The sequence below is a fragment of the Poecilia reticulata genome, chromosome 2, assembly GCF_904066995.2.
Source record: "Poecilia reticulata chromosome 2, P_reticulata-male-v2, whole genome shotgun sequence".
NCBI classification, from domain to species: Eukaryota; Metazoa; Chordata; class Actinopteri; order Cyprinodontiformes; family Poeciliidae; genus Poecilia; species Poecilia reticulata.
The window spans coordinates 32,786,649-32,799,056 of NC_088831.1; the positions used below are offsets into that span (position 1 = coordinate 32,786,649).

General features: G+C 40.7%; 1 protein-coding gene across 1 annotated transcript; it reads left to right on the plus strand.

The window, feature by feature from the left end:
• The first annotated feature begins 5,453 nt into the window (after positions 1 to 5,453).
• On the plus strand, positions 5,454 to 11,166 carry nr4a2a (nuclear receptor subfamily 4, group A, member 2a). Its single transcript, XM_008403980.3, has 8 exons — positions 5,454 to 6,008; positions 6,401 to 6,501; positions 6,663 to 7,537; positions 7,884 to 8,013; positions 8,217 to 8,380; positions 8,703 to 8,905; positions 9,068 to 9,246; positions 9,410 to 11,166. Exons 3-8 carry the CDS (start codon positions 6,665 to 6,667, stop codon positions 9,664 to 9,666), a joined length of 1,806 nt encoding a protein of 601 aa, XP_008402202.1. The 5' UTR covers positions 5,454 to 6,008; positions 6,401 to 6,501; positions 6,663 to 6,664; the 3' UTR covers positions 9,667 to 11,166.
• Positions 11,167 to 12,408: the final 1,242 nt, after the last annotated feature.

Here is a 12,408-nt window from a genome sequence, read left to right on the forward strand (position 1 = left end):
TGCCGTCTTCATTAAAATTTTACTGCTTTTCTTCTACATTATCTAATAAGACTTTGCTAACAACACATCACAGTAAGCATGGCAACACTTTTACCCGTTTTGTGTTCTGTCAGTGTGGAGCAGAGCCATAAAAAACACACAAGGTTTCTCTTAGCTTTGACAGCTGCTCCAATTACAATGTCGAATGCCTTGCCTGCGCTTGTAATGCACAGCTCAGCTGGTGATCCACAAAAGAAAAAGAACATCAGCAAACACAGTGATGTAAGTAATGCCTTGCTGAAGCAAACAGCACATATAAGGTCCGGCGCTACTCCTCGGCTGCGTGCAGAATTAATGAATTGCATCGTTTCTTAGTAAGCCAAAAGTTTGCAAGCTTTTGTGAAGGAAACACAGAGAGGTGCAAAATAACTCAAAGGACAGCAGCTAAAAACAAATCTAGGCCACTTGTTTCTTACTTTTAAGGACAGCCGTAATACCAAGTTTGAAGACATTTTTTTTTAATACCTGGTACTTTTGTTTTTAAGTGGGCATGTCTTTCAAAAAGTGTGCTTTCTTCTGCAACTTTGTCACATTTTATCAAGTCGTAATCGCATTAGGAAGTATTTGCGAAAGTGAAAGTGGGAATATTGTGTTCTTTTTTTTCCCAGAATTATTGAATAAAACAAAATAAAAATCTCAACAGTGGGGTGTGCATTTGTGTGTACAACCACATTTTGCAACATTTACATCGGTGGTGTGCATTTGTGTGTTTCAAAAGATTGCCTTAAGTCGATCACCTGGCTCTGTAACTACAACTGCAAATATGTGGTGATGTGTCTTTTCCAGCTTTTCACATATAGAAATAAGACAAGTTTTCTTCCAGGATCTCCCTGTATTTAGCTCCATCAATCTTTCTATCCATTCTGACCAGCTTCTCTGTTCGTGCTAAAATAATAATAATTTTTTTTAAAATTTGGATTTTGGATTTGGTTGTTTTGGAGCTTAAGTTTATTTAGGATTAAAAGAACAAAAAGGGTCAAATTTAAACCAAAATGTTTGGATTTTCTCTTGGTCAATTGCATAAAATCCCCAAAATTCACAAGGTATGAAAACTTTTACAGTACATACTTGGTAATCTTCTACAACTTCAGAGATCTGAACTCGTCATCCAGGACTTGCAACATAAGTGATGCAGTATCTTGTACTGGTGAAGAACCCAGGCTGCCTCCTTCTTTGGACAGCTCATCATTTCAAGCGGAACCCAGGAGAAGTAAAATCCTTCCCTCCAGCTACTTAGAGGGAAAAGCCTTGAAGCTTAGGAAAAGCCTTTTCCAATGCGCTCATTATCCACTCTGCGACACTTTGGTGCGGCCGAAACGGAACGGCAGCTGATTCCAACACAAAAAGAGATCTGCCGCAGTGTGCAGACAATCAGAGCAAACACCTCAAGGGAAACAAGATTTTTTTTTTTTTTTTTTCAGTGCAAACCTCTGGAATTATAGGGGAAATAGCGTAAAATAATCCCACAAGTGCATGCTTCATCTTCTAGAACAATTACAAATGCTCCTTTTTTTTACTTTTGAGAAATAACTGAACGTTATGATGTTAAACAGCCTGATAGCCAGAAGCACTCACACTGCTGGCTCTGTGAATCCACTGTCAAAACGATTACAAAGAGATTCAGAACTGAAGAGTCCTCTCATCCTTTTATAATTCAGACATATTATTAATCAAACAAATTGTGAAGAAAAAAAGTATCTAATGGTTTGTCTGATTTTCAGTGGGGCACAATCCAGCCAGCAATTGATTGTGGAAGCAGGGACACCTGCAGCTTCAGAATACATTTCCACTTTCAGGAGGTTTGAAAAAGAACAGAAAAACACCAGCGTGAGGAAATATTGCCCCACCGCATGAATATGCAGGGACTTGATACCAGCAGTGTCATTACTAATGTTGCTGCCAATTACAGAGCATGTCATGACACTGTGATTCATGAATATTCATCATTGACTGATATAGACAGCAGCAGTATGCAGAGGCCTCTTTTCCCATTTTACTGTCTCATTGTGAATGGTGAACAGGTACCTCCATCATGCCATGGAGGCGCCTTCCAGCTGCAAGACAAGCTGCTCCATAAGGCATTGCTAGTTAACAGTGTGTTATATAAAGGTGTATAAAAGTGATGAAGTGCTTCCTGGCTCTAAAGAGCAGGCATTAAAGCATATTAAGTAGACGTTTAGGCTTGTAAAGTGGGAATCCAGGAATGGAAGGAAGACACCGAACAAAGAGATGCCTTCGGGGTCAGGCTGTACAGTTATCAGAAAGTTTGAGACCTGCCGAAGGTTAGAGACGAATCCAGGCTTGTGAGTGTGGAGAGCAGGTTTTCTATTCCTGTCTTCGTTTTAAAATGTAGACAGCAACACTTTTTATTTACTTATTCCTGTTTGAGAAAACAAGATGATTACCAATTGTAAAAGAAAATCAATCAATACATTCACATTTATAGTAGTAAATATTTTTGCAGTCCAGTGGTAAATGTGTGCTTTGCGATTACGAGAGAGCACTTTCTTATAAGTTTTGTGGTTTATTTTTAATCTCCTTTGCACTTTTTGGGCTTATCGCTATAAACATGAAAATATCTGTCAAATTTTAATTTCTTTGCTTAGACCACAAAAAGAATAACAGCTTGTGGTTCAGTTTTTATTGTTTGTATTAATACATGCACTGTCCCCAATCTGACTGATGTAATTTCTGGTGTCAGTGTACAGAATTCATCATTGGCACACTGGTTAAGTGAAACATGTTTTTTGAATCCACAATGTATAAACAATTAAATTGAGTGGTACTGTGGGAGTCTTATCTGCAAATGGGCACCCAAATTAAATTCTGCCTTGGGCCCCATTCAAATTTGCGCCAGCCCTGCATATCAGCCAAACAAGCAACAAGATGAGTTACAGCATGCAGCTGAAAGGGCTCCACTGTGGATCTGTGTGTCTAATTACATGTTTTGCATCGCTGTCAGATTTGCAGATGTTATGCTGATAAAACTGACAATCTCATGTGGACCAAACGCTAAGTGGTGCTGATAGAGGCCAACATAGTGAGGACTGCTGGCAAGCTAAAGGAAAATGATGTAGAGCGCTGACGTAAATTTGAGATTGACACGGGAAGTTTGTTTTGCATGCAGAGCGCAGTTTCCACAGTGAAAGCCACCCACATGGGACCACATGACAGGGAAGCGCTAATCCGAGGTGGACGTCAGTGGATCTAATGGTGATCCCCGTTCACACTTTGCATGGATCCCCTCAAGCGCAGCCGGCTGTTGTTCAGGCTGTAACTGATCCATGAGCACTGATTGACCTGGACAAGAGGAGAACTCTAAGATGCGGTAACATTCAGGAACAAAGTGAATAGATATGAGATCTGAGAGTAACTTGTTTTCCACACACACCTCGAACAGGGTGACAAATTATGTCAGTGAGAATTTTAGTCCAAAAAAAATAAGAATGTTTTATGAATGTCCCTAAACTGTGCATTCTTCTTCTGTATTTATAATGAGAATTAAATAGCTAATTGTTTTTATCCATCCATCCATTTTCTGTACACCCTTCTTTGTGGGGCCGGGAGGGTTGCTGGTGCCCATCTCCAGCTAACGTTCCGGGCGAGAAGCGGGGTACACCCTGGACAGGTCGCCAGTCTGTCGCAGGGCAACACAGAGACACACAGGACAAACAATCATGCACACACACACTCACACCTAAGGACAATTTAGAGAGACCAATTAACCTGACAGTCATGTTTTTGGACTGTGGGAGGAAACCGGAGTACCCAGAGAAAACCCACGCACGCACAGAGAGAACATGCAAACAAATCTAAATTTAGAAGGACTCTGCTAATTGGTGACTTCCAAAGTAAATTGGCTGTGCTGGATTTGCCTAAGGATGTAAAATTAAAAGGGGAGCTGAATGCAAATGCAAGCCACACCTTTCAGATTTTTTGATCAAAAGTCTTAAAAAAACATTTATATTTGTCCTTCCTTCTCAAAGTTATGCACTGCTTTGCATTTATTTATCTAACAGAAAGTGAAAATTGTGGAAAAAAAAAGCTCAAAAAGCATAAGTACTTTTGCCTAGTAATAAGAACCTTCAAAGAGAACCAGGTGGTTTACAGTTAAATGGTGAGAATGCATCTTTAACCATGGATGATGCACAATAGTGTCCTCTAGAGGTGAGTATAACCATCACGTACCCCTCTTCCATAACCCCAGTTCACAACGTTCCTGTGTGTATAAGTCTGGGCTGCTGCTTTAAGACTGATGGCTGCTGTGGCTGGTATAATAAAGCATCAGTGCACCAGCGATACATAACGCCGCTTGCTTTGCCATGCAGACTGTAGAATGTGGAGCCAACGCTGCACACGCTCTCTGTGTGCTCTCTCCGGTGCTTTCACTGCACAGGCCAGAACCCATCTAGAAAGATTTAGGCCACAACTCAGCTGGCCACAAGGTGCTGGTGTAAGATTACTCTGAGATCAGTTTGTTTCATCGCTGCAGAACAATAAGGCCTGGAGATTATTTTGGCCACTGCGTCAACCTGAGCGTTTTCTGCGTCAGTCCATTCTGCCAGCTCCTATCACACTTCCCTCTCTGGGGATTAAATTGGGTCCCCTGTGACAACTGGCTACAGGCCCACTAATTATCCCCCCTTCCTCTTGCAGCGGCTCACCGGTGCTATGAATAGGCTAGCCCCACCCCATCTGAGGTCTAAATATGGAACACAATTGAAACAGAGAAAAATCCTCAGAAGATAACAAAGAATAATATTGACCCTTCCTTCATTAGATGTGTTTATTACAGTAGTGAGAGTGACGTATTACCCTCATTGTGACATAGAATAGTTCTGATATGAAAGTGCACACTAATCTTTATACTACTCTGAGATTATGATAAGAACATGAAGGAAAGACAGCACGTTACCCCTGGATGTGTGATTTATTACCCAATCATTAACTGCTTTTTAAAAGAAAAATATGTGATTGGAAAAGACAAGCTGCAACCCGGTGGTTCACATGACAAAATAACTATGGATTTTGTCTTTCTAAATCAAATTTAAACCAGTTGAGAAAGAACAAAAGTGATCCAGAGTTCATACACATTTAATCCCATTCCATTAAAACCTATAACCTCACATTTCCAGAACTGACTGGATGGATGGATGGATGGATGGATGGATGGATGGATGGATGGATGGATGGATGGATGGATGGATGGATGGATGGATGGATGGATGGATGGATGGATGGATGGATGGATGGATGGATGGATGGATGGATGGATGGATGGATGGATGGACTTTCGAACAGTAAGAAATAGAATAAAAAGTCTGGAAATAAAATAAAAACTTTTCCCATACTCATCCAGACTTGGAAAAAAAACTTAAATCAAGTTTCCAAATGTCCACGTTTTTTTCTAGTTTACGCAGGGACTCTGGTGATCAACCACCAAACAATAAAACTTGATCTCATCAGTTATCCAACCTTACACGTAAGGACAGACATTAAATCCACATCCCAGAGGTTAGAGATGTCATCTGTAACAGGCATGACGCTGAGTCCAGAACAAACACTGCGCTGACCATGGCTGGGTTTACCCTCCACTACAGCCTCTGCTTAGGTCCATGTGGGAAGAAGCGCACCGGACGCGCACACCACAAGACAAACACACTCACGGGGAAAATTAGGAGTTGGGAAAGTTCCCAAGCGGATTGGTGGGCGTCGCTGTCGACGCCGATGACGTCGCGCTCCGAAACACGTGGGCCACGGCATCCAGCTCTCACATAAACAAAGCCACATTGAGGCAGACTGGATAGTTGGAGCTGGTGTCGCTGTCAGTGCGCGGAGTCACACACAGTTTGCCCGCTTGGCGTTGTTGTCAAAGAACCCTCATGATTTGGAGGTTTTAAACTAAATTGATGGTTACCTACTATATGCTTATCGCATGGACTGAGAGCGACGATGCGGATGTGAAAGAGGTAAGACCTGCGTCTTTTCTTTTCTCCGAAACAGAAAATCATCGCGCTGGGTCATGTCTCGAATGTTTAAGTTTATATGTTTTTTTTTTCTTCCTTACTTTTATCTGAAACCACGCAACATCTGAATCTAATTCATTGTATAAATGAGCGTTGCTTTGGTGCTATATGAATATGCTGATTTGGGCTTCGCAAACAAGTTGGAAGTCGTGCGTAAAGTTAAATCCAAACCCTCTAAAGCACCACAACTAAAACAGTTATTTAAACTGGTGTAAGATTTAAAAAAAAAAAAAAAGAACTGCAACTTTTACGTGTAAGTTTGCGATATCCTATTTGTTTCTGGAAATGATTTAATTTTATTACATATTAAATCCAAGAAGTATTTGCTTCTTTAGCGGAAGGTCCAGAAAAGAGGCTCTCTCTTCAACCCTGACATCCACCCAACGTCTAACATTGCCTGTTTCAAGTGTCACCGGAAAACTGTCAAAAGCTTGAGGTAGGAGAAAAAAAAAAGAAATGATCTCTTTCTGTAGCACAAATTAACATGTATCGGCTCATGCTTATTCTTGCACTTTTAACGGGGGATTCGTGAGAATTAGCCGCTGTTATTTACACAGATTCCTTCTAATGCTGGTGTTTCTGATTCCTGGTTTGCAGCCATGCCCTGCGTCCAGGCTCAGTATGGATCATCACCTCAAGGAGCCAGCCCCGCTTCCCAGAGCTACAGCTACCACACCGCAGGAGAGTACAGCTGCGACTTCCTAACGCCCGAGTTTGTTAAGTTTAGCATGGACTTGACCAACACCGAGATCACAGCCACCACATCTTTGCCGAGCTTCAGCACCTTCATGGACAACTATAACACCAGCTACGACGTCAAGCCGCCTTGTCTATATCAGATGCCGCACTCTGGAGAGCAGTCCTCCATCAAGGTGGAGGACGTCCAGATGCACAGCTACCACCAGCAGAGCCACCTGCCTCCCCAGTCGGAGGAGATGATCGCTCACTCTGGGCCTATGTACTTCAAGCCGTCCTCACCTCACTCTCCAAGCACGCCGAACTTCCAGATCCAGTCCAACCACATGTGGGAGGACCCGGGCTCTCTGCACAGTTTCCACCAGAACTACGTTGCCGCCACGTCTCACATGATAGACCAGCGCAAGAACCCCATGTCGAGGCTCTCGCTCTTTTCGTTTAAGCAGTCGCCGCCCGGTACCCCCGTGTCGAGTTGCCAGATGAGGTTCGACGGGCCGTTGCACGTCTCCATGAACCACGACGGCCCGGGTGTAGCGCACCGCGGCCTGGACGCACAGAGCTTTGCGGTGCCCAGTGCCATCAGGAAGCAGGCCGGCCTGGCCTTCCCTCACTCCCTGCAGCTCGGACACGGGCACCAGCTGGTGGACAGTCAGGTGCCGTCTCCCCCTTCCCGGGGATCGCCGTCAAACGAGGGTCTATGCGCGGTATGCGGGGACAACGCAGCCTGTCAGCACTATGGAGTGAGGACATGCGAGGGGTGCAAAGGATTCTTTAAAGTAAGTTGGAAAAAGAGCAGCCTTGTAAAGATGAATTATATCTTTAGAATGCACAAAACCTCCATAATCGAATCAGATTCCACTATTAAAGATCAGATTGTAAACACACAGCCAAACCTCCAAGGAACTTGTGAAATATGAGGAATCACGCGTGTGTGTTTACTGCTTTATTCCCTCTTGATAGTTCAAACAGGGCACACAGATAGAGCTGATATTATATCGTTTTCATCTTTATTTTTATTTTTTTTTCATGTTGTGCTGTACCGGTGCTTTTTGTGCACTTAATATATGTTGTTTATAAAAGGCCTGCAAGGTGACAGTATGTGTGCATCTGGTTTCGTTGCAGCGCACCGTTCAGAAGAATGCAAAATATGTGTGTTTAGCGAATAAAAACTGTCCTGTTGACAAACGCCGAAGAAACCGCTGCCAGTTCTGCCGCTTCCAGAAGTGCCTTGTCGTCGGAATGGTGAGAGAAGGTATGATTTACGTTTGAAACTTGGGGGGAAAAAAAACAAACAAAAAAACAAACAAACATATGAGCTTAATTACGTCTGTCTCATTTGTATAATTTAGAAGACGTGCGTAAAACAAGTTTGTGTTTTGTTTTGTTCTATATGGTTTTACGTGCAGCGACAGGAGCATAATTTGTAATGCATATGTGAAATTTCTCTGGACGCAGTTGTCCGAACGGATAACCTGAAAGGAAGGAGAGGACGCCTACCATCCAAACCCAAAAGCCCCCAGGAGCCCTCCCCGCCTTCGCCACCGGTGAGCCTCATAAGCGCGCTGGTTCGGGCCCATGTGGACTCCAATCCCTCCATGTCTGCTCTGGATTACTCAAGAGTGAGTAAACTACACTCTAACCAGAGTTAAAACATAAATGAACAAAGACTGACGTTGCTTTTTTTCTTAATTTATCCCTGCTGAATTTATCACCCTTAAAGTTTTTTTTTTCTGTAATCCATCGCTTGCACTCCAAACTTTGTCAGACTTTTATTTTAAAGTACATCACATCGGAATGCAGAACTTAATAGAAAGACATGAATTTAATAGTGAGCAGCCCCTCTCTCTTTCTTTCTCTCCACTTGGAAATGGGCATTTGCAATTTCACGGATTATATATTTTAAAGGGACCTCATTAAGGCGCTGTTTAAATTAAATTCCAGTTCCAGGCGAACCCTGACTACCAGATGACCGGCGACAACACTCAGCACATCCAGCAGTTCTATGACCTCCTGACGGGCTCCATGGAGATCATTCGAGGCTGGGCGGAGAAGATCCCGGGCTTCTCCGAGCTCCCGAAGCAGGATCAGGATCTTCTCTTTGAATCCGCCTTCCTGGAACTCTTTGTCCTGCGGCTGGCGTACAGGTGAGTAATTGCAAAATAAAACAAAGCGGGGCTTTTTAGATAATAATTCTTCAGGCTTCATTGCTCTTGGCTTTATTAGCTGGCCAATAATTAGAAAGGCTCTTAAATCCTTCTCATTTATTGCCGTGCGTAATTAATGGCGTTTTTTTTTTTTAATTGCAGGTCCAATCCGGTGGAAGGGAAACTTATATTTTGTAATGGCGTGGTGTTGCACAGACTGCAGTGCGTCCGTGGGTTTGGCGAGTGGGTGGACGCCATCGTGGAGTTTTCTTCCAACCTGCAGAGCATGAACATAGACATTTCGGCTTTCTCCTGCATCGCGGCTTTGGCCATGGTGACAGGTGTGTAAAAGCGTTTGTACACGTTCGAGAGAAAAAAATAAATAAAAATAACAACAACAAACATAAAACCCTTTAATCAGAAATGCACTGATAATTATTAGTTTTAATTATTCCTTTTCTTTTCTTTTCTTTTTTTTTGTTTTGTTTTGTAATCTGTTTGTAGAGCGACACGGTCTCAAGGAGCCCAAAAGAGTCGAAGATCTCCAAAATAAGATCGTCAACTGCCTGAAGGATCAAGTGACATTCAATGGCGGCGGTTTGAATCGGCCCAACTACCTGTCAAAACTGTTGGGGAAGCTCCCCGAACTGCGCACACTGTGCACCCAAGGTCTGCAGCGTATCTTTTACCTAAAGCTAGAGGACCTAGTCCCCCCGCCAGCAATAATTGACAAACTTTTCCTCGACACCCTACCTTTCTGAGGCAAAACCCTCAAAGAACTTCCACAAAAAGACTGTCCGAGACGAACTTAACAGAGGATGTTTTTTTTCCTAATTTTCTTTTGTAAAATTCATAAGCTAATTGAACAACAGTTAATGAGAATTCACGATAAATAGAAAGAATAAGCTGAATTTTTAATCGCTTAATAGCTTTCTTTCTTTCTTTCTTTCTTTCTTTCTTTCTTTCTTTCTTTCTTTCTTTCTTTCTTTCTTTCTTTCTTTCTTTCTTTCTTTCTTTCTTTCTTTCTTTCTTTCTTTCTTTCTTTCTTTCTTTCTTTCTTCCTTTCTTTCTTTCTTTCTTTCTTTCTTTCTTTCTTTCTTTCTTTCTTTCTCTCTTTCTTTCTTTCTCTCTTTCTTTCTCAAAAGACAATGTAATATATCCCAATTCTATATACAGCATATATGAATCCACACAGTCACACGCATAACACTGTATATTATGATAGAATACACGATGCCTCAAAACGCATCGGTTTATAACATGTGTACAGAGTTTGCTATAATGAAAAACAGAATTTCTCTCCCTTTTTTTCCCTTTTGTTTTGGACTCGTGCCTATATATGTGTTTCTGACCGGATTCCCAAAAAGTATCCAGATAAGATAACGCATGTTCCAACTTTCTGCTTTTTTTTTTTCCCTTTCATTTCCTTGTTCTTTTATAGGCACTTGCTGAGGTGATGTCTATATATAGAAAATATACCGGACACTATGTAGTCTGCTAGATTTGATACAGATTCGTAGTTATGGCACTCCTTAAATGGACACCAATATCTCATCATCTGTATAGATAAACCTGAGGGGAACCCCATGGTGTTTGTAAAAAAAAAAAGAAAAAAAAACTGTCAGACATTCCTTGTTTGTATGTGCTGTAAGTATTGTTGCTGTTGAATATAAACGTTTCTATATATTTATTATTTCTATTGCCAGGAGCTACACTTAAAGCATGGTGCAATTTAAACGATTTACAAAAAAAAAAAAAAAAAATCCCTTCATCCAAGTTCATGCTGAGCACGTTGTCTATGTTTTTATGTCTTTCTGAACGTCTAGGTAGCTATGATTTAATTCGTTTGGACGCGGAAAGAGGGGAAGTGTGTGATGTAGGCCTCCATCTTTTTGGCATCATGATGTAATAATTACAACTTTCTGTAAACGCTTTTGGTGCCGACTTCAAAAACTTTAGAGAGAAAGAAATATTTAATGTTTACAAATAAAACGTTGAAAACAATTCTTTGCTAAACATTTCATCTGAAATTAATATAAATCTTCCTATCAGGCATGACAAACTTTGGCATAGCTTTTTTTTTATGTTCAACGGACTCAGTTCTTATTATTGTTTGGTCATGAGTTATCAATTACGCTAACAGTTTGTAATTAAAGCCAGAGTTTAATTATGAAAATAATATCTTTTTGTATTTTTATTTGATTTTATTTTACTACTTTTTTATTGATGTATTTTAAAATAAACCAAGACATTGCTCTTGAGACTATGGACAATTTCCAGATATTAGGCTGGTAGACCCATTTTTAAAATGGATTTTAATTTTAGTATTGTTTGATTTTCCTTTATTTCTCCTTAGTTTAATTTACGCCTACACGGAGCGACTCCCCATTATTACAGTTTAATACGAATATATTTAGAAATCCGTTTCAATCAGTTTGCTGCCATCCTGCCAATAGTTCTAATATTTTAGATTGTAAAAATATGTTTTTTTTTCTCTTGCTACATGCATCAGATTTAAATGATTCGTCTTAGCATAACACCAAACATATTTAATGCAAATATAAATAAATAAATAAAAGATTAAAAAATATATATCCGTTTCATAAGTTTTATGGAGCTAGCATTAAAAATGTTAAACGTTGCGGTTTTCAATTATGTTCATGAAAAATATTTTTTGCTTCCCCGTTATTTTTTTTTCTTCCGTCCCATTTTATAAAATAACAACGATTCGCCGTTTTAGTAGCAGAAATTTGATTCTCGAAGTAAATTAAATGCGCGACTTTTCGAATAAATTGCTAGAGCAAATGCGGAGAAAACAAGTAAAAAAGAAATACATATTTTTTTGTCCCTGTTAAATACCTTGATGCTTTGTGAAAGCTCTTGTATCAAAGCGCTCAGACCCATCCATCCATCCATCCATCCATCCATCCATCCATCCATCCATCCATCCATCCATCCATCCATCCATCCATCCATCCATCCATCCATCCATCCATCCATCCATCCATCCATCCATCCATTTTCTTTACACTCTTGTCCTTATGGGGTCGGGAGGGTTAGCGCTCAGATCGGTTGTGAAATTTACAATTTTAATAAACGAAAAAAAAGAAAAGAAAAGGAATTTCCACCAAATTTCCAAGCTTTGCAAAGAAGCTGCAAGACAAAAATAAATAAATAAATAAATAAATAGAAACGGAAGTCTTGGTAGAAGTTTGCCACAAGCCTTGTAGGGAAAAGAGCAAACATATGGAAGAAAGAACTCTGGTCTGAAGACTCCACAACTGAACTGCGGTGGTGGCAGTATCATGCTGTGGTGTGTGCTTGACAGCAAAGCTGATCAGAGGTGATGGGAAGATGGACGGAGCTACGTGAAGGATACTGATTAGATGTTGTAGGGCTGTGGGGGTCACAAATTAAATCCAAAAATGAGTTTAGAGAAAGTTACTAAAAAGCATATTTATACTTCCTTGTGTAATCAATAATAATAATAATAATAATAATAA